Here is a 25,634-nt window from a genome sequence, read left to right as displayed (position 1 = left end):
ACATATTAGAGGAAAACTACTGTCCCAACCATTATTATGTGGCTGGAGCCACAACTTTTCTCAACTCTTGACAGAATTTTGCAGCACATTGAGCAACTAATCAACATTTCAAACTTTTGTAATATTGTACAGTATTATACAAATAGTGTTGAAAGATATACAGGCATGTTGAGAGATTTGTGCCTATGTGAATTGCTCTACAAAATACATGCAGTCACAATATCTTAACATGCTTGGAATAAAAATTCTTGGAAAATGGCATGCATGGTAGCTTTGATTCAGTAAAAAGTCCAGGAAATGTTTTTTGTGTCCTTGACTATCATTCCTCACATCTGACAACATCCACCTAAAGCTAGAAACACCGTCTCTGTCATACCCATACACTATTTATTTAAAAATTCACATATGTAAACGTTATTCCTCTTAAAAACAGTGATTACATATAAGTGGAAAGAGTTTTTCTATCATGCCTTGTTGTTATTAGGACATTCTTAATACCTCAGACCATTTCCCTCCTTGCCATGTGGACAACAAACACTGTGCCGATGAAGGACGCTCAGAAAATGCCAAAGACATTTTGACAAGGAAAACTCTTAAATACCTTCAAAGGTTCTGAATAATACTGGTTTGCCTCCTCACTCTGGTGCACAGGCCTGGCCTTCCCTGAATATCCTGAAATCCAATTTTATGCGGTCCTCCTCTTAACCATCTGTGAAACTTAAGATGTCACTTTCATATATCGCAGCCAAACACTAAACATAGTAATGCTTAGAGCATTTTTATACGAAGGGCTATGCTTAGGCTTTAGCGCACTTTGTGGTAGAGGATGCGGTGACAGATGTCGAGAGAGGATGTTCAACTTCACACGTTTCTCATGAGAGTATGAACTGTGGTTTAGGATGAGACAAATTAGCCAAGAAAGAATGCAAATGAAGCTAAAATCAACAGAAAGCATGTGGTCAGTCACAGGAAACAAACAAAAGATACTGTCTGAAAATGTAGTGGTCCTGGTCAGGGTAGTGTTTTCTTCAAGTCAAGTGCTGTGAGACATTATCATCATATCATTCAAAATATTTTATATTTCTGTTGAGAGATCTGAGCTTGGGCAGCACACAAGGATCAGCCTGATGTGAATGATATAAGCGTTGCAAGTCAAGCTCACATAAAGCTCTCATTACCACCATCTGGATTCTTCTTGATGTGACCGATCAATGTATTAAATTTTTCAGCCTTTTTTTTTTTTTTTTTTTTTTTTTTTAAATTGTTATATCAACAAAGACTGTCTTGCTGTGGCAATTCCACCAGCTGAAAAAGAGCGCTGGAAATGGACACAAATCAAAGAGAAACAACACAGAGACATAAATGGTAGTAATAAAACAAATAAAAAAATATTGTGCTTATAATTTTCAGAGCCCACCAGCTCTGGATATTCAAAACTGAATGAATACCAGCCAGTCTGAACACAACAGCGCATAAAAGGAAAACAATGATTTTGACTTCCTGTTGCAAAATAGTGAACTCAAAGATTTGAGGCTGTTCAAAAAGCAGAAATGGCACATTTGGATGCCAACAAGAAAGCACTAAAACTGTCTTCTCTTTTTCAAGCAGCGTGTAAATATTGTGACATTTACATTTGATTGCAGATTACGCTATAAACTAAGAGGTGAGGTGAAACAACATTTTTCACACATCATGGCTTAAAAACATTGCAGAACTCTTGGTTCAGATAGTGGAGAACCAACTTGGAAATCTTAACGGGCAGTTTTGCTGACTTTACAGCACAGCTGATGAATAAAGAGGAGAAGGGAGCAGGAAGATGACTGTGAGTAATGTGAGCTTCCCTACTCTGTATCAAGAGAAGTGGGTGTGAATGAGGGCCACCTGTGCCATGATGCCAAGCCAGCTCGGCAACCAGCCTCTCTCTTACCTCCATATGTGTCTGCTGGGCTGGCATGCACACAACACAACCACCTCTGCTCGACTCTGCTGCCAGCCAGCACCTCTGTCCCCAGAGGGCTCACACTACATGATGACAAGACGACCGGTTCTGCAAGCCAAGGTGCTCCCCAATCAATTAGGCGAGGTGTGCGACACGGGAGGCCAATTACAAGACGGGCCGAGAGGGTTTTGAGGCTCCCAGGATAAACAAAGAGACCACACGGCGCTGCTGCTGCCTCGTTAAAATCCTGACAGCTCCTCCTAACATTATTCCACTGAACACTCATACCTGCTGTTTATAAAGTCGATTAAATCAGCACTGACAGTCAGACAGGTCAGAAGATTTCAACGTGACAATCTGCCATTCACCGTTAGCCCGCTAAGAGCAACCAGGTTGACACGGATATGATCACCTACCGTGTTGTTCTAGCAATAGATACCCGCACTGTCGCACTGTGACACAAAACTTTACGACAAATCTTTCATTTAAACAAAAGATATTACCTGTAACCTGTGTCTTGGGCAACAAAGAGAGAGCCGTGGAAGGCCACGGGCACTACCATTCAAGAAGCTGGATTTCGCTACTAGCAAACTAGCTAACGTCCAAACCAAAGATTGTCAAGACAAAGGGAGCCATTTAACTTTCCCTAAGAACTTAAATCAGCCCGTTTATACATTACATTGACCGAGTGACAGCCCACAACTCAGAACAAGCGCGTAAAATTAATGGTTGGCTGGGGAGCAGGCTATCGTGGTGAGTTAATTTTTTGTTAGCGATGCTAGTAAACTGTTACGTAGCTAACCTAAGCTAACTTGCTGATAGACCTAGCCAACTTGTCAGCGAACCTAGACAAAATTCACAATCACCACAATGACATAGTTGCATTTGGAGCACACATGAAGGTCTGTCCGCCGCGACAAAATGCCGAAACACTGTCAGCTAACTAGCTACCTGCTCGTTTGTTTTGGAGGGCGCCATGTTCACAGTCCTCCATCACGGGATAGGAAAGGCAGCGCTAACGGTGCTAACGCTGCTAGCGCCTGTAGCTGCTGGCTAACTAGCCGCGCTGGTGTTGTCATTGAGCCTGTGCGATTTTCACCAGAATAAAAATCAAACTCACCTCTGCTCCAGTGTCACAAACACACAGCGCTGCAGAAAATCCGTGTAGGATTGAACGCGAAGCAGATCACATCGGTAAATTTCGGGCTAGTTGGGGCTGCGGGTGGTGGTTTGAGTGCAGCAGCTGGCCACAGTACAGCAGCGCTGCGCTGGGAGGTAAACACAGACAGCGCCAGCCGAGCGGGGCTGCTCCGCCACAGGGAGAGCTCTAGTGGTGGAATCCGGCTCACTGCACCCGACACCGGGACTCATCAGCCGGGATGTAAAAGGGGCACTCCGCCGATTTGTTTCTCATATAGGGAGTACCACTGTGGATGGCCAGAGAAAACACTGGTCCAGCTTCATAAATGTGGTTTCTCAGTTTTCTACAACAATAAACTTCACTGTTTTCCAGTTTTTGAAGCAACAAGTAAGATAAAAATTTGCTTTGTCAGAGACTGATAAATGTTCCTCTGCTCTGAACATGAACTACTGTACTTTGTGGTGCTTCAGGAGGAAAGCTGCCTCAGTTATGCTCTCATTTTAGTTTCACATTAGGCATCAGCTTGGAAAGAGATCCTGGGATGAAGACAAGAGAAAATATTTGATATATTATATACATATATATTTAAGAAAAACAGCTTTATTCAGTGATTTCATGTACAGATTCACTTCATCCAGAAAATCAGTTTGCTTAACATGAATCTCAGATATGGAAAAGAAAATAATCATCTCCTCTTTGGTTATGATTATAATTAAAGTTTTATGTAAAGTCACATATATCATAGACCTTATTTGTAAGTTGATTTGAACAACAACATTTGTTCTGACAAACACATAAATATAAATGCAATAATAGATTTGTGTCTTTACAAAGTGAGAACAAAACATCAGTGATAAAGGAAGATCTGCTGATTTCTCTGTTAAGGCTCATGCAGTGGAAGAGAAACAACAACACACAAATACATCAACACAAATATCCAACAAACATTTAGAGCACAGACAACTTTGTGTTTTCATGTGGACAAATGTGAGTTTAGGTCAAACAAACATGATGATGAGCAGTGATATCCTCCATGGCTGCAGCTCCACCTGAACAAAGTCAAACATCAACACAACCAGAAATGAGAAGAGGTCAAAGTACCACCCATAATGTTTGATTGACAGGTGATCTGTGTGCAGTGCAGAAACACAACAGCAATGAGCTTTTAGCAACAAACATGGAGACAAAATAAACTGATGAACTAAAATACAGATTTGAACCAACTGCTCCTTAAATGACCTTTGTCTACTTGAGTTCACACAACTCAGCTGTGGCTCCAATACAGTAAAGCCAAAGTCCAGCATGTAGAGGCTGAGTGAATGTGGTCTGGACTCTGTGGAGGACAGTCATGGTTTCAGAGACACTGTAGAAGGACAGAATACCTGCTCTGTGATCCAGGTACACTCCTACTCTGGAGGACTGAGGACCTGAGACTGGAGTTTTGATATTGTTGTAGTAAAATGTAAAACTGTTTTCATAACAATCTAACGCCCAGGATTTGTCATTGCGTCCAAATCTACATTCATCCAAGCTCCCTGCTCTGCTGATATTCTTGTATGCGACTGCTACAAAAACTCCTCCTCTTCCTCTCCACTCCACCTCCCAGTAACAACGTCCAGTCAGACTCTCTCTACTCAGGACCTGAAGACATGAAGTGAATTTGTCTGGATGACTAGAATACAATGACTGTGGTTGACTTGTTACTGTTGCTTTTCTGTTTCCCTCAGATAATAACAGCCATGTGTTTGCTGTGTTTGGATCCAGTGTGATTTCCTGTGAGTATTTTGAGAAGTCAGCTCTGGTCTTGGGCTCTGGTTGTGACAGTAAAACGTCCACTTGAGTCACTGTCAGTGAGATGTTTGTCCATGTCTCTCTCAGAATGTCCTGTAGTTTATCTCTGAGCTCTGACACAGCTGCTGTCACATCCTCAAAGTACCTCAGAGGACGGATATTGATGCTGGATGAGTCTGTAGATTGACTGAGTGGTGACAGTGAGGGGTAGTTGTGTAGAAACTGGTTGTGATCCTCTGTGTGTGAGAGCTGCTTCAGCTCAGCGTCTTTCCTCTTCAGCTCAGTGATCTCCTGCTCCAGCTTCTCCTGAAGCTCTTTGACTCCACTCACTTCAGTTTCCTGCTGGGATCTGATCTGCTGCTTCACATCAGAGCTTCTTTTCTCCATGAGACAGATCAGCTCAGTGAAGATCTTCTCACTGTGCTCCACTGCTTTATCAGCAGAGCCATTGATAACCTCCACCTCCTGTTGAAGCAGCTTCACATCTTTCTCTCTGTCCTGGATTCTCTGCTGGATGTTTTGTCGACTCAGCTGGAGCTCTCTCTGCCTCTCAGTCCTTTCTGCTGCAGCTGAGACTGTGTCGTGGCCTTTATGTTCATCCACAGAGCAGAGATAACAGATACACTGCTGATCAGTGCGGCAGAACATCTTCATCACCTCATCATGACGAGAGCAGATGTTCTCCTGGAGCTTCTTGGAGGGCTCCACCAGCTTGTGCTTCTTTAATGGAGTTGCTTCATAATGAGGCTGAAGGTGTTTCTCACAGTAAGAAGCCAAACAAACCAAACAGGATTTGACAGCTTTCAGTTTTCTCCCAGTGCAGACATCACAGGCCACATCTTCAGGTCCAGCATAGCAGTGATCAGCAGGAGCAGCTTGGAGTCCAGTCTTCTTCAGCTCCTCCACTAAATCTGCTAACATGGTGCTTTTCACCAGGACAGGCCTCGGTATGAAGTTCTGCCTACATTGAGGACAGTTGTGGTTTTTCTTCTGATTCTCTCCATCCCAGTGGATTTTAATACAGTTCATGCAGTAGCTGTGTCCACAGGGAATAGTCACCGGATCCTTCAGTAAATCCAGACAGATCGAACAGGAGATGGATTCCTGGTCCAGCCGAACTCCTTTTTGCGCCATTTCACCTCTCAGTGGCAATGACTAAGTTTCAATTCTGTGGAAGTTAAACTAGTTTGAGCTCTGATCTGAACAACATGTGTCTCTGCAGTGAACGGGGCCTGTTGGCTCTTGCCCTTCACAACATTTTGGTTCCACCCATCTTCAGACTGTAGATCTAAAGGGGAGGGAACAAAAATGTTATGGACAGAGTGGAGCTCACTGTGTTTGAGAGCAGGAAGAAGAGGGAGGGTGACCAGACCTTGACTTATTTCAGGAAGAGGAGTGGTTTGATACTGTGTGTTTAACACTTTCTTACAACAGAGCTCATTTCTCATTTAAAACTCTGACCACCAAAACTTTTAGGTGCTAATCTTTTCTTGGGCTCTTTGGGTAAAGAGATTTTTCCAGTTTTCAGAATCTGCTCTTCCGTTCTCTTAAAATGTGTTTTACCTTTCATTTAAACATTTTATAGATGATAATAAAATAAAATACAGGAGATTGAAAATACAGAAATGAATCACTGTTAAATTTTCAATGTTTTTTAGTTGTTTGGTAAAGTCCTTTAAGTATTTTTGAATGAAACAGGTTAAATTTATAATTTCATTTTGAGTAACAGTTGTATTTTAATGTTTGATGTTTTTAAAGAAATAAATCAAACAAATTATTTGTTGAAACTGTGAATACCACAGGCCATGAATGTACCACATAATTTGACTCTGTACTTCAAATTTTGGAGACTGAAATGGCTGAATGCATCCTAGAAAATTAAGAGTTTTTATACACGTGATTAATAATATACTTTCAGTTGTTTTCCAAATGATCCATCAGACATCACACTAGAGAGATTATGTTGTCATCATATTTCTAAAGTTTAAGTTTTACTGATTGATGTCAATACAAATATTAATACAGAAGCATCAAAAGTGAAGCAACTGTTTCAACCCAATGTGAACCCTAACTTAAATAACTAGAAGAACAATCAAACATTAGTGAAGAATAAACCAGAACACTATTAAACAATGTCACATATGGTTGATTACTGTATTTATGAGGGCAGAGTATAGTGGAAATAAACAAACACAAACTACATAAAATTGATCAGCTTCCTTGTAAAATTTTGTTATAAAAAAAAGAAAAGCAACAATTTCTACATTTATTGAACTTAAAAGGTGAATTCCTAATGACTTACAGCAATTTTACAGCACTAACCAGGATGTATGAGATCAGGCATTTTATTATAAATCTTCTCAGCCTAAAATCATGATCCTCACTAAAAACTTCCGACAAACTGAGCTGAGGAGCTTTAACCTCCACTACATCCCTGCTCAGCAGGATGAAGGCGCCCTCTTGTGTTGTGCATCAGTTTTCAGATTTCAGTTGTTTACCTGCTGTGATGTTCACTGCAGGAAGAGGAGCAAAAACCTCAATCAATAAAGCTGGTTAAATGACTCTTGTTCAGTGATTTCATGAACACATTCACTTGATCAACAGTTCGTTTAACATCAATTTCAGCTATGATAAAGAAAATAATCAACTCACTGATTATTATCGTGATAATTACAGTTTTACAAAACCTCATACACCTTATTTGTAAGTTAATTAGAACAACAACATTTGTTCTGACGAACACAAATGTGTAAATGTAATTATAGATTTCTGTCTTTACAATAACTTTAAAAATATCAGTGATAAAGGAAGGTCTGCTGATTTCTCTGTTAAGGCCCATGCAGTGGAAGAGAAACAACAACACACAAATACATCAACACAAATACCTAACAAACATTTAGAGCACAGACAAGTTTGTGTTTTCATGTGGACAAATGTGAGTTTAGGTCAAACAAACATGATGATGAGCAGTGATATCCTCCATGGCTCCAGCTCCACCTGAACAAACTCAAACATCAACACAACCAGAAATGAGAAGAGGTCAAAGTACCACCCATAATGTTTGATTGACAGGTGATCTGTGTGCAGTGCAGAAACACAACAGCAATGAGCTTTTAGCAACAAACATGGAGACAAAATAAACTGATGAACTAAAATACAGATTTGAACCAACTGAACTAATTGACCAAAGTAGTTAATTAAAAGACCTTTGTCTATTTGAGTTGACAGAATTCAGCTGTGCCTCCATAAGAAGAGTAAAGCCGAAGTCCAGCATGTAGAGGCTGAGTGAATGTGGTCTGGACTCTGTGGAGGAGAGTCATGGTTTCAGAGACACTGTAGAAGGACAGAATACCTGCTCTGTGATCCAGGTACACTCCTACTCTGGAGGACTGAGGACCTGAGATTGGAGTTTTGATATTGTTGTGTAAAATTGTAAAACTGTTTTGGTTACAATCTATCGCCCAAGATTTGTCATTGTATCCAAATACACATTCATCTGAGCTCCCTGTTCTGCTGATATTCTTGTATGCGACTGCTACATGAACTCCTCTTCCTCTCCACTCCACCTCCCAGTAACAACGTCCAGTCAGACTCTCTCTACTCAGGACCTGCCACCAGTAAGTGAATCTGTCTGGATGACTAGAATAAGACTGCTGTTGACTTGTTACTGTTGCTTTTCTGTTTCCCTCAGATAATAACAGATCTGTGTTTGCTGTGTTTGGATCCAGTGTGATTTCCTGTGAGTATTTTAAGAATCCAGCTCTGGTCTTGGGCTCTGGTTGTGACAGTAAAACGTCCACTTGAGTCACTGTCAGTGAGATGTTTGTCCATGTCTCTCTCAGAATGTCCTGTAGTTTATCTCTGAGCTCTGACACAGCTGCTGTCACATCCTCAAAGTACCTCAGAGGACGGATATTGATGCTGGATGAGTCTGTAGATTGACTGAGTGGTGACAGTGAGGGGTAGTTGTGTAGAAACTGGTTGTGATCCTCTGTGTGTGAGAGCTGCTTCAGCTCAGCGTCTTTCCTCTTCAGCTCAGTGATCTCCTGCTCCAGCTTCTCCTGAAGCTCTTTGACTCGACTCACTTCAGTTTCCTGCTGGGATCTGATCTGCTGCTTCACATCAGAGCTTCTTTTCTCCGTGAGACGGATCAGCTGAGTGAAGATCTTCTCACTGTCCTCCACTGCTTTATCAGCAGAGCCATTGATAGCCTCCACCTCCTGTTGAAGCAGCTTCACATCTTTCTCTCTGTCCTGGATTCTCTGCTGGATGTTTTGTCGACTCAGCTGGAGCTCTCTCTGCCTCTCAGTCCTTTCTGCTGCAGCTGAGACTGTGTCGTGGCCTTTATGTTCATCCACAGAGCAGAGATAACAGATACACTGCTGATCAGTGCGGCAGAACATCTTCATCACCTCATCATGACGAGAGCAGATGTTCTCCTGGAGCTTCTTGGAGGGCTCCACCAGCTTGTGCTTCTTTAACTGAGGTACATTATAATGAGGCTGAAGGTGTTTCTCACAGTAAGAGACCAAACAAACCAAACAGGATTTGACAGCTTTCAGTTTTCTCCCAGTGCAGACATCACAGGCCACATCTTCAGGTCCAGCATAGCAGTGATCAGCAGGAGCAGCTTGGGGTCCAGTCTTCTTCAGCTCCTCCACTAAAACTGCTAACATGGTGCTTTTCACCAGGACAGGCCTCGGTGTGAAGGTCTGCCTACACTGAGGGCAGCTGTGGATTTCCTTCTCATCCTCTTCATCCCAGAAGCTTTTAATACAGTTCATGCAGTAGCTGTGTCCACAGTGAAGAGCCACCGGATCCTTCAGTAGATCCAGACAGATGGAACAAGAGAAAGTTTCCTGGTCCAGCTGAACTCCTTTCTGAGCCATTTCACCTCTAAGTGTCAACAACTGTCTGAGTTTCACTTCCTCAGAAGTGAATCTAGTTTGAGCTGTGATCTACACAACATATGTCTCTGCAGTGAACGGGGCCTGTCAGCTCTCTCACTTCACCACATGTTGGTTCCACCCATCTTCAGACTGTGGATCTGAAGGGAAGGGAACAAGGAGACACATGAACAGTGGAGCTGGCTGTGTTAGAGAGCAGGAAGAAGAGGGAGGGTTATCAGGCTGTGACTCAGTCCAGGAGGAGAAGCAGTTTGATAATGTGTGTTTAACCCTTTCTTTTTTGTTTACTATAGAGCTCATTTGTCTTTAAAAAAACTAATCAGCACAATTTTTAGATGAGAAACTCTTCCTTAGATCTTTGGGTTAAGAGATGATTCCCCAGCTGTCTGAGTTAGTTCTTCTATTGTCTCAAAATATGTTTTACTGTTGGTTTTTATAAATGAAAGTAATGAGGCTGCAGGAGATGAAAAATACAGAAAACAATCTCTGTTGATTTTTCAATACTTTTGAATAGTTCGATAAAGTTCTTGAAATATTTTTGGATCAAACAGGTTAAATTTAGAATTTAATTTTGAGCAAAAGGGATATTTTAATATTTGATGCATTTAAAGAAACAAATCAAAGACGTTACTTTTTGCAATGTGAATCCCACAGGACTTGAATGCACCAGAGCATTTGACTCTGTAGTTTAGATTCGCACCTAGGTGTGAATCGTCAGGGGGTTGTGGTGCCGTTGTTCAAACGCTCGACCAACTCTGGCTCAGGCTTTTGGAGGGACATGTATTCTCCATTGTTCTCTTCAGGATACATGACTTGAGATCTCTTCACACCTTTTCACACTTTTTGTTTGTATTTCCCTCAGACAGTAAGGACATTATTATGTCTGAATACATGAAGTGAAAAGAATCTAATGCACAGGACTTGTCTTTGTATCCAAATGCACATTTATTTAAAATTCCTGTTCTGTCTCAAAGACCTTATTTATCAGTTGATTTGAATAACAACAACATTTGTTCTGACAAACACATCAATGTAAATGTAATTATAGATTTGTGTCCTTACACAGTGAGAACAAAACAGCTGTGAAAACACACAAATACATCAACACAAATATACAACAAATATTTTAGAGCACAGACAAGTTTGTGTTTTCATGTGGACAAATGTGAGTTTAGGTCAAACAAACATGATGATGAGCAGTGATATCCTCCATGGCTCCAGCTCCACCTGAACAAACTCAAACATCAACACAACAATAAATGAGAAGAGGTCAAAGTACCACCCATAATGTTTGATTGACAGGTGATCTGTGTGCAGTGCAGAAACACAACAGCAATGAGCTTTTAGCAACAAACATGGACACAAAATAAACTGATGAACTAAAATACAGATTTGAACCAACTGCACCTTAAATGACCTTTGACTATTTGAGTTTACACAACTCAGCTGTGTCTCCACAACAATTACACCAAAGTCCAGCATGTAGAGGCTGAGTGAATGTGGTCTGGACTCTGTGGAGGAGAGTCATGGTTTCAGAGACACTGTAGAAGGACAGAATACCTGCTCTGTGATCCAGGTACACTCCTACTCTGGAGGACCGAGGACCTGAGACTGGAGTTTTGATATTGTTGTGCAAAAATGTAAAACTGCTTTTGTAACAATCTAACGCCCAAGATTTGTCATTAAATCCAAATCCACATTCATTCCATCTCCCTGCTCTCCTGATATTCTTGTATGCAACTGCTACAGAAACTCCTCCTCCTCCTCTCCACTCCACCTCCCAGTAACAACGTCCAGTCAGACTCTCTCTACTCAGGACCTGCCTACATGAAGCGAATCGGTCTGGATGACTAGAATAAGACTGTTGTTGATCTATTAAAGATGCTTTTCTGTTTCCCTCAGATAATAACAGATGTGTGTTTGTTGTGTTTGGATCCAGTGTGATTTCCTGTGAATATTTTAAGAATTCAGTTCTGGTCTTGGGCTCTGGATGTGAGAGTAAAACATCCACTTCAGTGCGGCAGAACATTTTCATCACCTCATCATGACAAGAGCAGATGTTCTCCTGGAGCTTCTTAGAGGGCTCCACCAGCTTGTGCTTCTTTAATGGAGCTGCTTCATAATGACGCTGCAGGTGTTTCTCACAGTAAGAAGCCAAACAAACCAAACAGGATTTGACAGCTTTCAGTTTTCTCCCAGTGCAGACATCACAGGCCACATCTTCAGGTCCAGCATAGCAGTGATCAGCAGGAGCAGCTTGGAGTCCAGTCTTCTTCAGCTCCTCCACTAAAACTGCTAACATGGTGCTTTTCACCAGGACAGGCCTCGGTGTGAAGGTCTGCCTACACTGAGGGCAGCTGTGGATTTTCTTCTCATCCTCTTCATCCCAGAAGCTTTTCATACAGTTCATGCAGTAGCTGTGTCCACAGGGAATAGTCACCGGATCCTTCAGTAGATCCAGACAGATGCAACAAGAGAAAGTTTCCCAGTCCAGCTGAACTCCTTTCTGCGCCATTTCACCTCTCGGTGTCAACGACTGTCTCAGTTTCACTTTCTCAGAAGTGAATCTTGTTTGAGCTGTGATCTAAACAACATGTGTCTCTGCAGTGAACGGGGCCTGTCAGCTCTCTCATTTCACCACATGTTGGTTCCACCCATCTTCAGACTGTAGATCTGAAGGGGAGGGAACAAGGAAACACATGAACAGTGGAGCTGGCTGTGTTAGAGAGCAGGAAGAAGAGGGAGGGTTATCAGGCTGTGACTCAGTCCAGGAGGAGGAGCAGTTTGATTCTGTGTGTTTAACCCTTTCTTTTTTGTTTGCTGTAGAGCTCATCTGTCTTTTAAAAAACTGATCAGCACAATTTTTAGATGAGAAACTCTTCCTTAGATATTTGGGTTAAGAGATGATTCCACAGCTGTCTGAGTTAGTTCTTCTATTGTCTCAAAATATGTTTTACTGTTGGTTTTATAAATGAAAGTAATGAGGCTGCAGTACATGAAAAATAAAGAAATCAGTCTCTGTTAATTTTTCAATATTTCTGAATTGCTTGATAAAGTTCTTGAAATATTTTTGGTATTTTTAGTTTTTGAGTTTTACACATGTGATCAATAATATCCTTTCAGTTGTTTTCCAGATGATCTATCAGAAATCACACTGTAGATGTTATGTTGTCATCATCTCAGCAAAACTCAAGTTTTACAGTTTGATGTCAAAACAATTATTAATACAAAAGCACCAAGAGTGAAACAGCTGTTTGAAATAACACAAACACACTGGAGTGAACCCCAACTTAACAACAATCTGACGTTAGTGAAGAATAAACTACAATTTAAAAAAATGTCACATGTAGTTGATTACTGGCTTTATAATAAGACCAGAGTATAGTCTCAATAACCAATAACTACATAAAGTTGATCAGTTACCTGGGAACATTTTCTAATGAATAAAAGAAAAGCAACAATTTCTGCATTTTATTTAATGTAAAAGATGAATTCCTACTGACTTGCAGCAGCTTCACAGCTCTATCATAAATCTTCTCAGCCTAAAATCATCATCTTTACTGTTTATGTTCAGAATTTAAAAAATTAAAAAAATTAAAAAAATTAAAAAATTAATCAGAAAAAAAAACCAATTAAAGGTTGAAGGGTGCAGTAGCATTATCTGACATACTTTGGTCTTACAGCCACTAAACAGCAGTAAGACTCTCACACTCAGTGTTTCCATCTGTGTGTTTATTTCCACTCTCACAGTCAGTTACAAAGTTCACACTCACAGGTACAAAACCAGCATCTAAACACTGTGCAGGAGGAAAATGGTCAAACTGATCACAACATCACAGGTTTGATGATTTCATGTGAACAAATGTACACATGGCAGAGGATATGGAACAACATTAATTACTCTGTACAGTCCATGTTGCTGTTGTGTTGCTACCTGGTCCAGAGTTGCTTTAAATGAAACAATGACCACAGTGTTATGTTGAAGCTCTGACTTTAATTTGAAGGTTTTCACATCCACATCAGACGATCAGTGCAGCAGGCAGCTGAAGCCTTTTAATACACAGTCCTCCACTTTCAGTCACTGCAGGAGGAGAATGATCTGACACATATAGGTAAGGCAGCCGGAGAGTTTTCATGGCTGAACAGGAGAAGAGTTTTTGGCTGGTCATATCAGTCACCTGACCTCAGTCCAACTGTGTTGTATTGATGAAGACCTGAATGAAGGTTAAAAAGAACCAAAAACACACAAGGAGTGAAGCTGTCTGTGGTACAGGCCTGACAGAGTGAGACCAGGAAGTCAGACACTCCTTTAAATTGACTTTAATGTTAATGATTGGTGTCTGTAATGAAGAAATAGATGGTTATATTTTAAAAGTGTTCCCGGTCTCTCACACACCAACGCGGTGAGAGGCTGCAGCAGCTGTAGGACGTGGTACATGAGGCATCAAACAAAACCAAAGAGTGAAAGACAGACAGAGAGCGTCACCACAACAAGAACAGGAGGGAAAATGAGAAAGAAGGCTGCACTGAGCTACACAGACACTCTGCCAGAATCAGAGTCAACACTTTATGATCTACACTGAAGCTAACTACAGGTGGAAAGTAGTTAAGTACATTTACTCAAGTACTGCACTTCAAGGAGAATCTTCAAGTACTTGTACTTTACTTGAGTATTGCATGTTACTTCTACTCCACTACATTGTAGAGGCAATTATTGTACTTTTAACTACAACTAACTGACAGAAGTAGAAACTGGAAACTTTTCAGATGAAGATTTTACATTACAAACACAATCAGCTGATATAAAACAATATATTGATGAAGATTAACCCACCGCTTTAAAACCTTTTTTTCCTCATGGCCCCACATAAAAACACAGGTGTGGCTCCTTGTCATGTTTCACCTGTAAATGAGTCATTACCTGGTTACACCCATCCTCCAATAGGAAGAAGTGTGAAGGAGAGGGAACAGGGAATAAGGAGACAGAGGGAGAAAGAAGAGGATGTTGTTCCAGCAACAAAGGCAGCATGTGTTGTCATTTACAACAAATAGGATGAAAACTGTTTCTGTCTCCACATCTTGACCTGAGTACGATCAAACCACTGAGTCATATTTCCCTCAGACAGTCAGGACATTATTCTGTCTGAAGACATGAAGTAAAAAGAATCTCTGTGATTTCATGGACAGATTGACTTCATCCACACAATCAGTTTGTTTCACCTGAATCTCAGAGACGGAAAAGAAAAGAATCAATCATCTCCTCATTGATTATTATCATGATAAAGACACTTTGATAAAACCTCATAGACCTTATTTGTAAGTTGATTTGAACAACAACAACATTTGTTCTGACAAACACAAATGTGTAAATGTAATTATAGATTTGTGTCTTTACAATAACTTTAAAAACATCAGTGATAAAGGAAGGTCTGCTGATTTCTCTGTTAAGGCTCATACAGTGGAAGAGAAACAACAACACATAAATACATCAACACAAATATCCAACAAACATTTAGAGCACAGACAAGTTTGTGTTTTCATGTGGACAAATGTGAGTTTAGGTCAAACAAACATGATGAGCAGTGATATCCTCCATGGCTTCAGCTCCACCTGAACAAAGTCAAACATCAACACAACCAGAAATGAGAAGAGGTCAAAGTACCACCCATAATGTTTGATTGACAGGTGATCTGTGTGCAGTGCAGAAACACAACAGCAATGAGCTTTTAGCAACAAACATGGAGACAAAATAAAGTGCTCCCCCCCCCAGGAGTATAGTTTGGGTTCTGTTATTTTTTCTCCTCTCCTCTCCACTTGTTTTTCCCCATTCCTCCTTTTTAAATGGCGCCGCAGATGGCTGCCTCGGTGTTTTGGTGCGCTCTACACCATTCACTAGAACAAATTCCTTGTATGTGAAAACATACTTGGCAATAAACCTGATTCTGATTCTGATTCTGATTCTGAAGTGATGAACAAAAACACAGATTTGAACCAACTGCTCCTGAAATGACCTTTGTCTATTTGAGTTTACACAACTCAGCTGTGTCTCCATAAACACAAAGTCCAGCATGTAGAGGCTGAGTGAATGTGGTCTGGACTCTGTGGAGGACAGTCATGGTTTCAGAGACACTGTAGAAGGACAGAATACCTGCTCTGTGATCCAGGTACACTCCTACTCTGGAGGACTGAGGACCTGAGACTGGAGTTTTGATATTGTTGCAGCTAAATAAAAAACTGGTTTGGTTACAATTTAATGCCCAAGATTTGTCATTGTATCCAAATAGACATTCATTCCAGCTCCCTGTTCTGCTGATATTCTTGTATGTGACTGCTACAAAAACTCCTCCTCCTCTCCACTCCACCTCCCAGTAACAACATCCAGTCAGACTCTCTCTACTCAGGACCTGATAACATGAAGTGAATCTGTCTGGATGACTAGAATAAGACTGTTCTTGACTCGTTACTGTTGCTTTTCTGTTTCCCTCAGACAATAACAGATGTGTGTTTGCTGTGTTTGGATCCAGTGTGAATTTCTGTGAATATCTTAAGAAGTCAGCTCTGGTCTTGGGCTCTGGTTGTGACAGTAAAACATCTACTTGAGTCACTGTCAGTGAGATGTTTGTCCACGTCTCTCTCAGAATGTCCTGTAGTTTATCTCTGAGCTCTGACACAGCTGCTGTCACATCCTCAAAGTACCTCAGAGGACAGATATTGATGCTGGATGAGTCTGTAGATTGACTGAGTGGTGACAGTGAGGGGTAGTTGTGTAGAAACTGGTTGTGATCCTCTGTGTGTGAGAGCTGCTTCAGCTCAGCGTCTTTCCTCTTCAGCTCAGTGATCTCCTGCTCCAGCTTCTCCTGAAGATCTTTGACTCGACTCACTTCAGTTTCCTGCTGGGATTTGATCTGCTGCTTCACATCAGAGCTTCTTTTCTCCATGAGACGGATCAGCTGAGTGAAGATCTTCTCACTGTGCTCCAGTGCTTTATCAGCAGAGCCATTGATAGCCTCCACCTCCTGTTGAAGCAGCTTCACATCTTTCTCTCTGTCCTGGATTCTCTGCTGGATGTTTTGTTGACTCAGCTGGAGCTCTCTCTGCCTCTCAGTCCTTTCTACTGCAGCTGAGACTGTGTCGTGGCCTTTATGTTCATCCACAGAGCAGAGATAACAGATACACTGCTGATCAGTGCGGCAGAACATCTTCATCACCTCATCTTGACGAGAGCAGATGTTCTCCTGGAGCTTCTTGGAGGGCTCCACCAGCTTGTGTTTCCTTAATGGAGCTGCTTCATAATGAGGTCGGAGGTGTTTCTCACAGTAAGAAGCCAAACAAACCAAACAGGATTTGACAGCTTTCAGTTTTCTCCCAGTGCAGACATCACAGGCCACATCTTCAGGTCCAGCATAGCAGTGATCAGCAGGAGCAGCTTGGAGTCCAGTCTTCTTCAGCTCCTCCACTAAATCTGCTAACATGGTGTTTTTCCCCAGGACAGGCCTCGGTGTGAAGGTCTGCCTACACTGAGGGCAGCTGTAGATTTTCTTCTCATCCTGTCCATCCCAGTGGGTTTTAATACAGTTCATGCAGTAGCTGTGTCCACAGGGAAGAGTCACCGGATCCTTCAGTAGATCCAGACAGATGGAACAGCAGAATTTTTCTTGGTCCAGATGATTTCCTTGCTGCGCCATTTCACCTCCTGAGAGTCTCTGTCAAACAGTTTCACTTTCTCTGAACAGAAATAATCTCTGGGCTCAGGAGGAAAACAGATCTCTGCTCTCGTTCTCTTGCTGCAGTGAGTCAGACTCATCATCTCCTGCAGTTCACAACATGTTGTTTACACCCATCCTCATACTTACAGATCTGTGAGAGGGAGGGAACAAGAAACACCTTGACAGGGTGGAGCTTGATATGTGTTGAAGCAGGAATAAAAGAGAAAAGAGGGAGGTGTCGTTCAGTCTGTTGTGCGCTCCACAAAGAGGAGCAGTTTGTGAGAGACAGGGTGTGTTATCTGTCATTTACAACAAAGAAAGGTCGAAAGTCAAGTCAAGTCAAGTATTTGTTAAAAACAACAACTATGTGAATCCAAACTGAAGACATGATCAGTGGTGAGGCTCAACAAGGAGACAGTGAGAGAAGACATGTTTCTGTGGATGTCTGTTTACAGATACACAGCAGGAAACTGTACAACTCAGCGTGCATCATTCCCAGTGTGCGACACTGACAAGGACAGATTTGAATCCTTGTACCTTGAGTGTGGCACACTGTGTGGGAACTTAAGAGCGCAGAGTTTTACAGTTTCCTTCTCTGGATCACAGATGTTGACAAAACCAGTTCTTCCTTCACAGCGTCTTTGTTTCACCTCAACACTGATTACTTGTTCATAGTTTTGATTCTCATGGTCCTTCTTTAACAAATACAAATCTCTGACACAAGCACAATTTCTCCACCTGCAGAATTTCTCATGTAGATTTATTTGACACGTTTACAAAGGTCGAGTTCCAACCACAAACTTTAGAATCATTTGTGAACATCACTTCACAAGCTCAAAATCATTTGGACACTAATTTGAGCCCATATATGTGTGGGGTGGAGTCACGCCCATGACTTACCATTTGTTGCTGGTTGTGGGGACCTTAAGGTGTGGTACAGGCCTGAGGTGGGTTGTGGCGTCCCTGTGAAAACACATGATGGTGTTTGTATTAAATAAAATTACTTTTCATTGAAGAGCAAACCGGGACATTTCAAGCAGCTCTTTGTTTGACTGTGAAATGTTTTTGAAGCATTTTAAGGAGATAAGAACATAAAAGATTGATCAATCACCCATTTAAACCTCATTTAAGTACAAGAATGATAAATGTACTAGTTCAAGCACAAGCTGCAAAGGTGACATCTGATAGGAGCCAAAGCCTTTTTTAAAAACGTCTGCTGCTGATCTAATATACTCATGTTCACACCACATCTCTCAGCAGGAAACAGGCTGTGTTAAATCTTACATTGCTCAGTTGTGGTTGAACTGGTATTTTACAGTTAGCAGAGCTTTGCTCAGTAAAGTGATACATCACACACAGTTGTTACTGAGTAGTTCCTCATTACTTCATTATTACATCACAATGAGTTCCCTCACAACCAATCAGAGACAGCTGGTTTCTTAACAAGTATTTGATCATAATATTCAAGACACTTATGTTAATAATCACATCCAGGTAATTTTCTGATCCATCGTGAGTGTAACAAACAGAATATCATGTCACTCATTTGAAACATTTAAACATGGATCTGTGTTAAAAGGCGATTACACAAAATATAAACTGATTTTTTTTAAAAATTCCATATTTACAAAACACGTTTGACAAAAATAACAGCTTAAACATTAATTCCATTGTTAGAGCAACAGTCCACTGGCCTTATATAGATGCAAAAATCAGACCCATTCTGTGTCTAAAGGATGCTGAAAAACTAGTTCATGCATTTGTTACCTCAAGACTGGACTACTGTAACTCTTTATTGTCAGGATGTCCCAAAAATTCAGTAAAACGCCTCCAATTGATCCAGAATGCGGCAGCACGAATACTGACAGGAACTAGGAAACGGGATCACATCTCTCCTGTGTTAGGTTCTCTGCATTGGCTCCCTGTAAAATCCAGGATAGAATTTAAAATCCTCCTCCTCACCTACAAAGCCATTCATGGTCAGGCACCATCGTACCTTGGAGAGCTTATAGTTCCCTATTTTCCCAATAGGACACTTCGCTCTCTAAATGCAGGTCAACTTGTGGTTCCCAGAGTTTGTAAGAGTAGAATGGGGGGCAGAGCCTTCAGCTATCAGGCTCAGGAGGCAGACCCCCTCTCTACCTTTAAGATCAGGCTTAAAACTGTCTTGTTTAGTAAAGCTTATAGTTAGGGCTGGCTCGGGTATGTCCTGACCCATCCCTTAGTTATGCTGCTATAGAGCTAGACTGCTGAGGGATTCCCATGATGCACTGGGCTCTCTCTCTCTCTCTCTCTCTTTTCTCCTCTCGCCTCCCCCCCACCCCCCCTTTCTCCTTTTAAACCCAACCGGTCGAGGCAGACGGCCGCCCACCCTGAGCCCGGTTCTGTTGGAGGTTTCTTCCTGTTAAAAGGGAGTTTTTCCTCCCCCCTGTCGCCAAGCGCTTGCTCTTTGTGGGAACTGTTGGGTTTTTCTCTGTAACAAAGTAAGGTCTTGACCTTACCCTGTAAAGTGCCTTGAGATAATGTATATTATGATTTGGCGCTTTACAAATAAAATTGAATTGAACTGAAAAGGTGAAACGATGGAGGGAAGCAGCTCAGCTGAAGGACAAACAGAGAATGAGCTCAGGACACAGAACAAAGAAAACTCAAGGCACCTGTGTGAGCTGCCCTGTCAGCAACACCTGTGCTGTTCAGGTCAGCAGTCATGTGACCCCACTGCCCACAGGATGTGATAAGTAAAAATGAAAAAGAAAATGCAGTAATCCAGTTCTGTGACCACATTAAAATGAAAATTGAAAATCAGTTTGACAGTTAATGTTCACCTGCTCTATAGTGGCAATATTCAAATACAATCAGCAAACTGCTGCCTCAGTCCATTCACTGACATTCACATATCACTCCACTCTTTAGGGACCCCTAAAGAAACTGTGTTTTATATCAGTGCAGCTCAATGGAAAGTACCAGAGGTCAGATTTAAAGAATTTTAAATGTGTCACAATAAGTGATAAGATGCTGAGAGACATGATTTTGGTGGCTATTCTGGAGCAGGTCAGCTTCACCCAGCGACCTGCTGACACCAAACCTGATGGACTGATGGATGCTGAGGCGTCTCTGGAGGCATCTGGAACAAAGACGTGAGAGAGAAGAGGAGCATCAGGGCCCACATGAAATCCTTGAGAGGAAAATAACTGACATCTGATGAATCTTCATGTGCTGACAGGATCCAACAACAGACACTGGTCTGACATGAAACACTGAGAGTCACTTTATTCTTTGCTGTCTTGACGTCTCCTCCTTCATCCTCAGGATACCTGGCAGAGCAGGTGATGCTGTATCCATCATGTGTGGACAGGGAGGAAGAGCTGAGCAGGTGAGAGCCACAGACTCCGCCTCCTTCAGATCACCTGAGAGCTCAGTCCTGGGGCTCGGAGGAGAATCAGTGGTGTAAAGTCAAACAAACGTTTCACAGTGAAGACAGAGTCCACTCTGTTCTGTGAGGCTGCACTTTGACCTGAAGACTGACGTCACCGCGCTAACATGCAACAGTGACACCTGAAGTTTAGCAGGTGTGATGTCACTGTCAGACAGGAGGCGGGAAACTGCAGCGCTGTGACGAACGTCAGGTTCAGTGATTAACCCCGGTTCTCTGAACCATGAGGGAGGGGTCTCACTGTGGGACACGCCCCTCGCACTGTCCCCCAAACGCTGCTTCGTAACAGGCGTCCCCAAATGCGCTGTAGCCCAGGACACAAACAGCTGCTCCGACCTCCTGAAGCCAGGTGTCCTATCCATGGAGGTGCGGGACAGCAGCCGCTCCTGCTCCCCTGTGGAAGAAGGAGGAGGAGAAAAAGCTGAAAGCTCTATAGCACAACAGCTGAAGAGTCTCCGCTGTCAGGATCAGGCCCCGTCCCCGCCCTCTGGAGAGAGTAGGAGTGATCAGCTCTAACACCCACCAGAGCTCTGATCGGTCAGGGAGGAAAACACAGGACACTGATCGCTCTCCTCTGATGCAAAGACATCTATTTCCGCCCGTCCATACTTCCCCCATATCTGAGCCCCCACCTTGCTGTGGAGTCCCCCTCCTTGTAGCGGGGGCCGCCTCTGGACAGTAGATCTGCACCTGGATCCCACAACAAGCCTCAAGTCCTCCAGCTGCTCTCTGCACCTGAGGACACCCGCAGCCTCTTCTTGCTGCTCCGCCAAGTCTTTTTAGCGGGGCTGCTGCTAACGCTGGTTTCTTAGCACTGGAAAGACACATTTGTGTCAGTGGGAACGATGGTGTATAAACACAGCAGGAGCTTCCTGCCACAAGTTTGGAAAACTCCGCCTCTGTTTGCTCTGTCTCCCCTGAACAGTTGCTGAACCTGGCAGCAAGAGCAGCGCAAACCGCGTCCTGTCTGACAGATGCATCATCCAACACAAGATAATATAACACACAGCTAAAGAGGAAACCAGTGACTCCAACCTTTAGTCTGGTGAGCACCGTTAAGTTTGGACACCACTGTTTGAGGCTGAGAGTTAAAATGCTGATGATTCTGTAAATCAACTGTTAGTAAAACTGTATTTAGAAGAAACTTTCTGAGAAAACATAGAAAGTGATGATCCATAAACAATTCAAACAAGCTGACGAGCAGAAACGAGCAGTTTAGTTCATATTTTAATAAAATATGTACAAAATAATGTTGTCAGCATCTTTTTATCATTATAAATAAACTTGGACAAAATCAGTTCAAATGATCGATGTGGTGGTTCAGGTTGGAGGAATCACCTTGAAAAATGAACCCCATTTTAAAGAATTTATTCCTACTAAATATTCTGACACATGTTCAATCCAGATGTACAATATATGAAAAGGAAAAACCTCTTTAACAGTATGTAATACTGAGTATGCTGCAGAATCAAATCATTTCTGAACTCACAGTAAGTAAATATATGAAATGTGCAGTCAGTGGGTCAGTAGTGTTAGTAAGTGGATGTATGAAAGGGTGGTGTTGTATGGTGCAAAATAAAAAGTACAACCAAACCAGAGAAACCATGTGGTTTCAGCAATAGAGTGAGAGACAAAATGAGGATGGATGATTTGAAATGCATTCTGGGTAGACTGGCCAGGTGCACTGATACCAGCTCCACCTACCAGGACCTGAAGGGAGACAAAACACACAGCAACCAAGGGCAAGACGATCCCAGAGGCCACAGCAGAGCCAGAGGCCCGACACAGAGCCTTTAAATGAGGATCTGGTTCTTCTGAAGGTTTAAGGTTGTGTTAAAAGAGTTGAGCTCATTTTTCCACGAGTTTTGTCACATTGAAGATGAAACAAATAAATCACTTACACACGACTTGACCTACAGACACATGGTAGTGGAGTCATGGTGATTTATGTGTTGTGTTTGAATACAGAAGCATTTGTGTCTTCAAAGTTTCTTAAAAGATGAATTTATAATGACTTCCATCAGTTTCACAGCACTAACCATGATGTATAATATCAGGCATTTGATTATAAATCTTCTCAGCCTAAAATCATCATCTTCAATAAAAACTTGAGCCAAACTGAGCTGAGGAGCAGAATCTTTCTCGGTCCAGCTGATTTCCTTGCTGCGCCATTTCACCTCCTGAGAGTCACTGTCAAACAACAAACTGAGAGTCACTTTCTCTGAACAGAAACAATCTCTGTGCTCTGGAGGAAAACAGATCTCTGCTCTCGTTCACCCGCTGCAGTGAGTGAGACTCATCGTCTGCTGCAGTTCACAACATGTTGTTTATACCCATCCTCATACTTACAGAAAAAGAGGAGAAAAGAGGGAAGTGTCGTTCAGTCTGTTGTGTGCTCCACAAAGAGGAGCTGTTTGTGAGAGACAGGGTGTGTTATCTGTCATTTACAACAAAGAAAGGTAGAAAGTCTAGTGACTGACTCACTATAGCCACTTAATAAAATACAATAAACCACCATATCATGCATATAAAAGCAAAAAATAAAATACAAAGAAGATAGTCATTGGCTTACCACTGAGCACAAAGTCCATACAGTCCATATGAAATCCAAAGGTTGTGTTATTGTTACAGTGTTATTATTGAGGAGATGTTGGGGAGAGTTGTCTGTGAACCCTGCAGCACAGCTTTCATAAGCCGAACACACTCACTGTGAAATCTGAATAACTAATACCTATGTATGATTCTCCTCCTGTGTGACAAGGCCTCATCTTGAATCAGTGGTGCCCTCTTGTGGTTTACAGAGAACAGTTTCTCCTTTCACTGTTATCAGAACCTTGAAGTGAGTTGAAGTACAGCGCAGCGAGATGAGACATTGGCTGCTGCTGTAGCTGCTTCTCTGGCTTGCAAGGATGTTGTGGAGAAGGTGGTTGGTATTGTCCAAGATGGCTGCATCTTACAGAGCATGCATCTCTCCACAACAGTGCTCAGTAAGTCCAGACTCCTACCAGGCACAGGGTGAACAGGAACGGAGGCAGAAAAGTCAAATTACAAGTAATGAGATATTGCATTCACAAGGCCAAAATCGCATTTTGTGACATCACTGTAATGTTGACCTTCGACCCTCCATGGACCTGGACACCTCGGAAGACAACGAGCTTGACCCCGGCGGGCCCAGTGCCCAGCCATCAAGCTGGACACCTGGGAGGCATCACACAGGGCTGCTCTCTCCAGGTGGAACACGGTCGAGTCCTGATCCCACTGCTCTTCCTTCTCACGGAAATGACCGGCTTCATGGAACCACACCATCGCCAGGTGGAGCGAGTCAGGAGGTGACTGAGATACGTATGTGCATATGTATGGTTGGACAACCCACTGACTGAGGCTCCAGCTGTTGTCGGCAAAGAGCCACTAAAAAGAGGAAACAAAAGGGGTTAACTAGAGGCATAAGTTAGCATTATCAGCATTTTACTCCAGATCTCTGCTCTCGTTCTCCTGCTGCAGTGACTCATCATCTCCTGCAGTTCACAACATGTTGTATACACCCACCCTCATACTTACAGATCTGTGAGGGGGAGGGAACAAAGAAGTGACGGAGGTGTAGGTGGAGGTCTACAGGTCAGTGGTTGGCTCCTGTGCAGAAGAGAGGAGAGAGGTTTAGATTAACTTGAGCTGGTTCAACTACCTTAGAAACAGGTAGATAGTGTTGTCGTGATCTGCCCCTCTGGGTAATTTACCTGCCTGGATTGTATTATTTCCCTTTTATTTTGAAATGTCTCCCCTTGTGTGTATCTGTCCTGTTCCCTGAAGAAACCTGGAGCCTCTGGTTTTTGTAGCTGGAGTTTGGTTTTGTTGAGTTTGGTTCACCAGAGTCTGGATTTTATGAGCGTTTGGCTTCCTGTTTGAACCTGTTTTTGCTTATTTATTTAATTTTTTTTAGGTTTTCTTTTCAGGATGTTTTCACTTATTAAACTACCTTCAAAACACCTTCCTGCCTTTGTGTGCGTCTGCTTTTAGGTCCTGAAATCCTTAAACTGTGGTAAGTTTAATCCAGTGTTTCCCAAACTAGGGACTGGGCCCCTCCAAAGGGTCTGAGGGGTCATGAGAAATATGAGGATATTGATTATTAAGGTAATTCACAGTATGTAGACAGTGTTAGATACACATTACTATAAGGACAAACTCCAAAAAGTAGTGTATAGTGTAAGGCACTGCTCACTAACAAAAATGCAGGAACAACTGTGAAAAGGAATTAAAAAGAGTAAAAAAGGAGGAGGTAAACAATTTGTTCTCTCACCCATCGTGACCGTACTGACGATTAAAAGTAAAAATCATTTCTTCTGGTGAAGCAGAGAAAAAAAAGGAAACTGAACAAATCAAAGGAGTAGGATTATAAAGTAGTAGATATTGCATTCTGTTTGGTGCAAATAAATAAAAAAGTTTTAAAGAAGCTTGAATCTGCTGGATAGCGGCCTTTACAGTCTTGAGACTTTGCGCTGTCACATTGAAGAACCTCCCTCTGATCCATTATTTTCTCCCTGCATCCTGATGAAGGCATCAAAATTTACATCATGCAAAAAACCACAAACATGTGCATCAGAGTTTAAGACATATTAACTGCCTCTTCCTAAAAAGGCACCATTCATAAAGGGTTTAGAAGCTGTAATTAATGCTTGAGTCCTTTGTTAATGTTTTATCAATAGGTAATAGTTTATGCAGT

At 42.1% G+C, this 25,634-nt stretch overlaps 5 protein-coding genes across 34 annotated transcripts in view; all 5 read right to left on the bottom strand.

Annotated features, from left to right (window-relative positions):
- The window catches only part of zmynd11 (zinc finger, MYND-type containing 11), a 31,160-nt gene extending 27,624 nt beyond the window's left edge, over window positions 1–3,536 (bottom strand). For 6 of the 12 annotated variants that reach the window (XM_071490609.1, XM_071490611.1, XM_071490612.1 and 3 more), the window contains exon 1: window positions 1,928–2,882. In XM_071490609.1, the coding sequence (XP_071346710.1) occupies window positions 1,928–2,225 (298 nt within the window). In that variant the 5' untranslated portion in view covers window positions 2,226–2,882. The other 6 variants (XM_071490617.1, XM_071490619.1, XM_071490610.1 and 3 more) reach the window with 4 other exon arrangements.
- The window catches only part of LOC139628679 (tripartite motif-containing protein 16-like), a 276,374-nt gene that overhangs the window by 241,899 nt on the left and 8,841 nt on the right, over window positions 1–25,634 (bottom strand). For 9 of the 19 annotated variants that reach the window (XM_071490638.1, XM_071490636.1, XM_071490639.1 and 6 more), the window contains 4 exons: window positions 24,476–24,547; window positions 23,490–24,325; window positions 18,385–18,447; window positions 13,063–17,635 (listed from right to left, as the gene is read on the bottom strand). In XM_071490638.1, the coding sequence (XP_071346739.1) occupies window positions 15,796–17,463 (1,668 nt within the window). In that variant the 5' untranslated portion in view covers window positions 17,464–17,635; window positions 18,385–18,447; window positions 23,490–24,325; window positions 24,476–24,547 and the 3' untranslated portion in view covers window positions 13,063–15,795. Of the gene's footprint in view, window positions 1–10,480; window positions 11,006–13,062; window positions 17,784–18,384; window positions 18,448–23,266; window positions 24,326–24,475; window positions 24,548–25,634 lie in introns of those variants that run through there. The other 10 variants (XM_071490631.1, XM_071490629.1, XM_071490630.1 and 7 more) reach the window with 10 other exon arrangements.
- On the bottom strand, window positions 3,663–6,938 carry LOC139628677 (tripartite motif-containing protein 16-like). Its single transcript, XM_071490623.1, has one exon. The coding sequence runs from the start codon at window positions 6,003–6,005 to the stop codon at window positions 4,326–4,328; it is 1,680 nt and encodes a 559-aa protein (XP_071346724.1). The 5' UTR covers window positions 6,006–6,938; the 3' UTR covers window positions 3,663–4,325.
- On the bottom strand, window positions 7,074–9,851 carry LOC139628678 (tripartite motif-containing protein 16-like). The gene has a single exon (XM_071490624.1). The coding sequence runs from the start codon at window positions 9,758–9,760 to the stop codon at window positions 8,084–8,086; it is 1,677 nt and encodes a 558-aa protein (XP_071346725.1). The 5' UTR covers window positions 9,761–9,851; the 3' UTR covers window positions 7,074–8,083.
- On the bottom strand, window positions 11,013–12,580 carry LOC139628683 (tripartite motif-containing protein 16-like protein). The gene has a single exon (XM_071490644.1). It carries the CDS (start codon window positions 12,291–12,293, stop codon window positions 11,202–11,204), a length of 1,092 nt encoding a protein of 363 aa, XP_071346745.1. The 5' UTR covers window positions 12,294–12,580; the 3' UTR covers window positions 11,013–11,201.

Source organism: Trachinotus anak, unplaced genomic scaffold (assembly GCF_046630095.1).
Source record: "Trachinotus anak isolate AG129_WGS33_773 ecotype Australia unplaced genomic scaffold, CSIRO_AGI_Tana_v1 ptg000012l, whole genome shotgun sequence".
Taxonomy (NCBI): Eukaryota; Metazoa; Chordata; class Actinopteri; order Carangiformes; family Carangidae; genus Trachinotus; species Trachinotus anak.
Note: the sequence above shows the minus strand (reverse complement) of the source record. Positions and strands in the feature narration are given on the sequence as shown.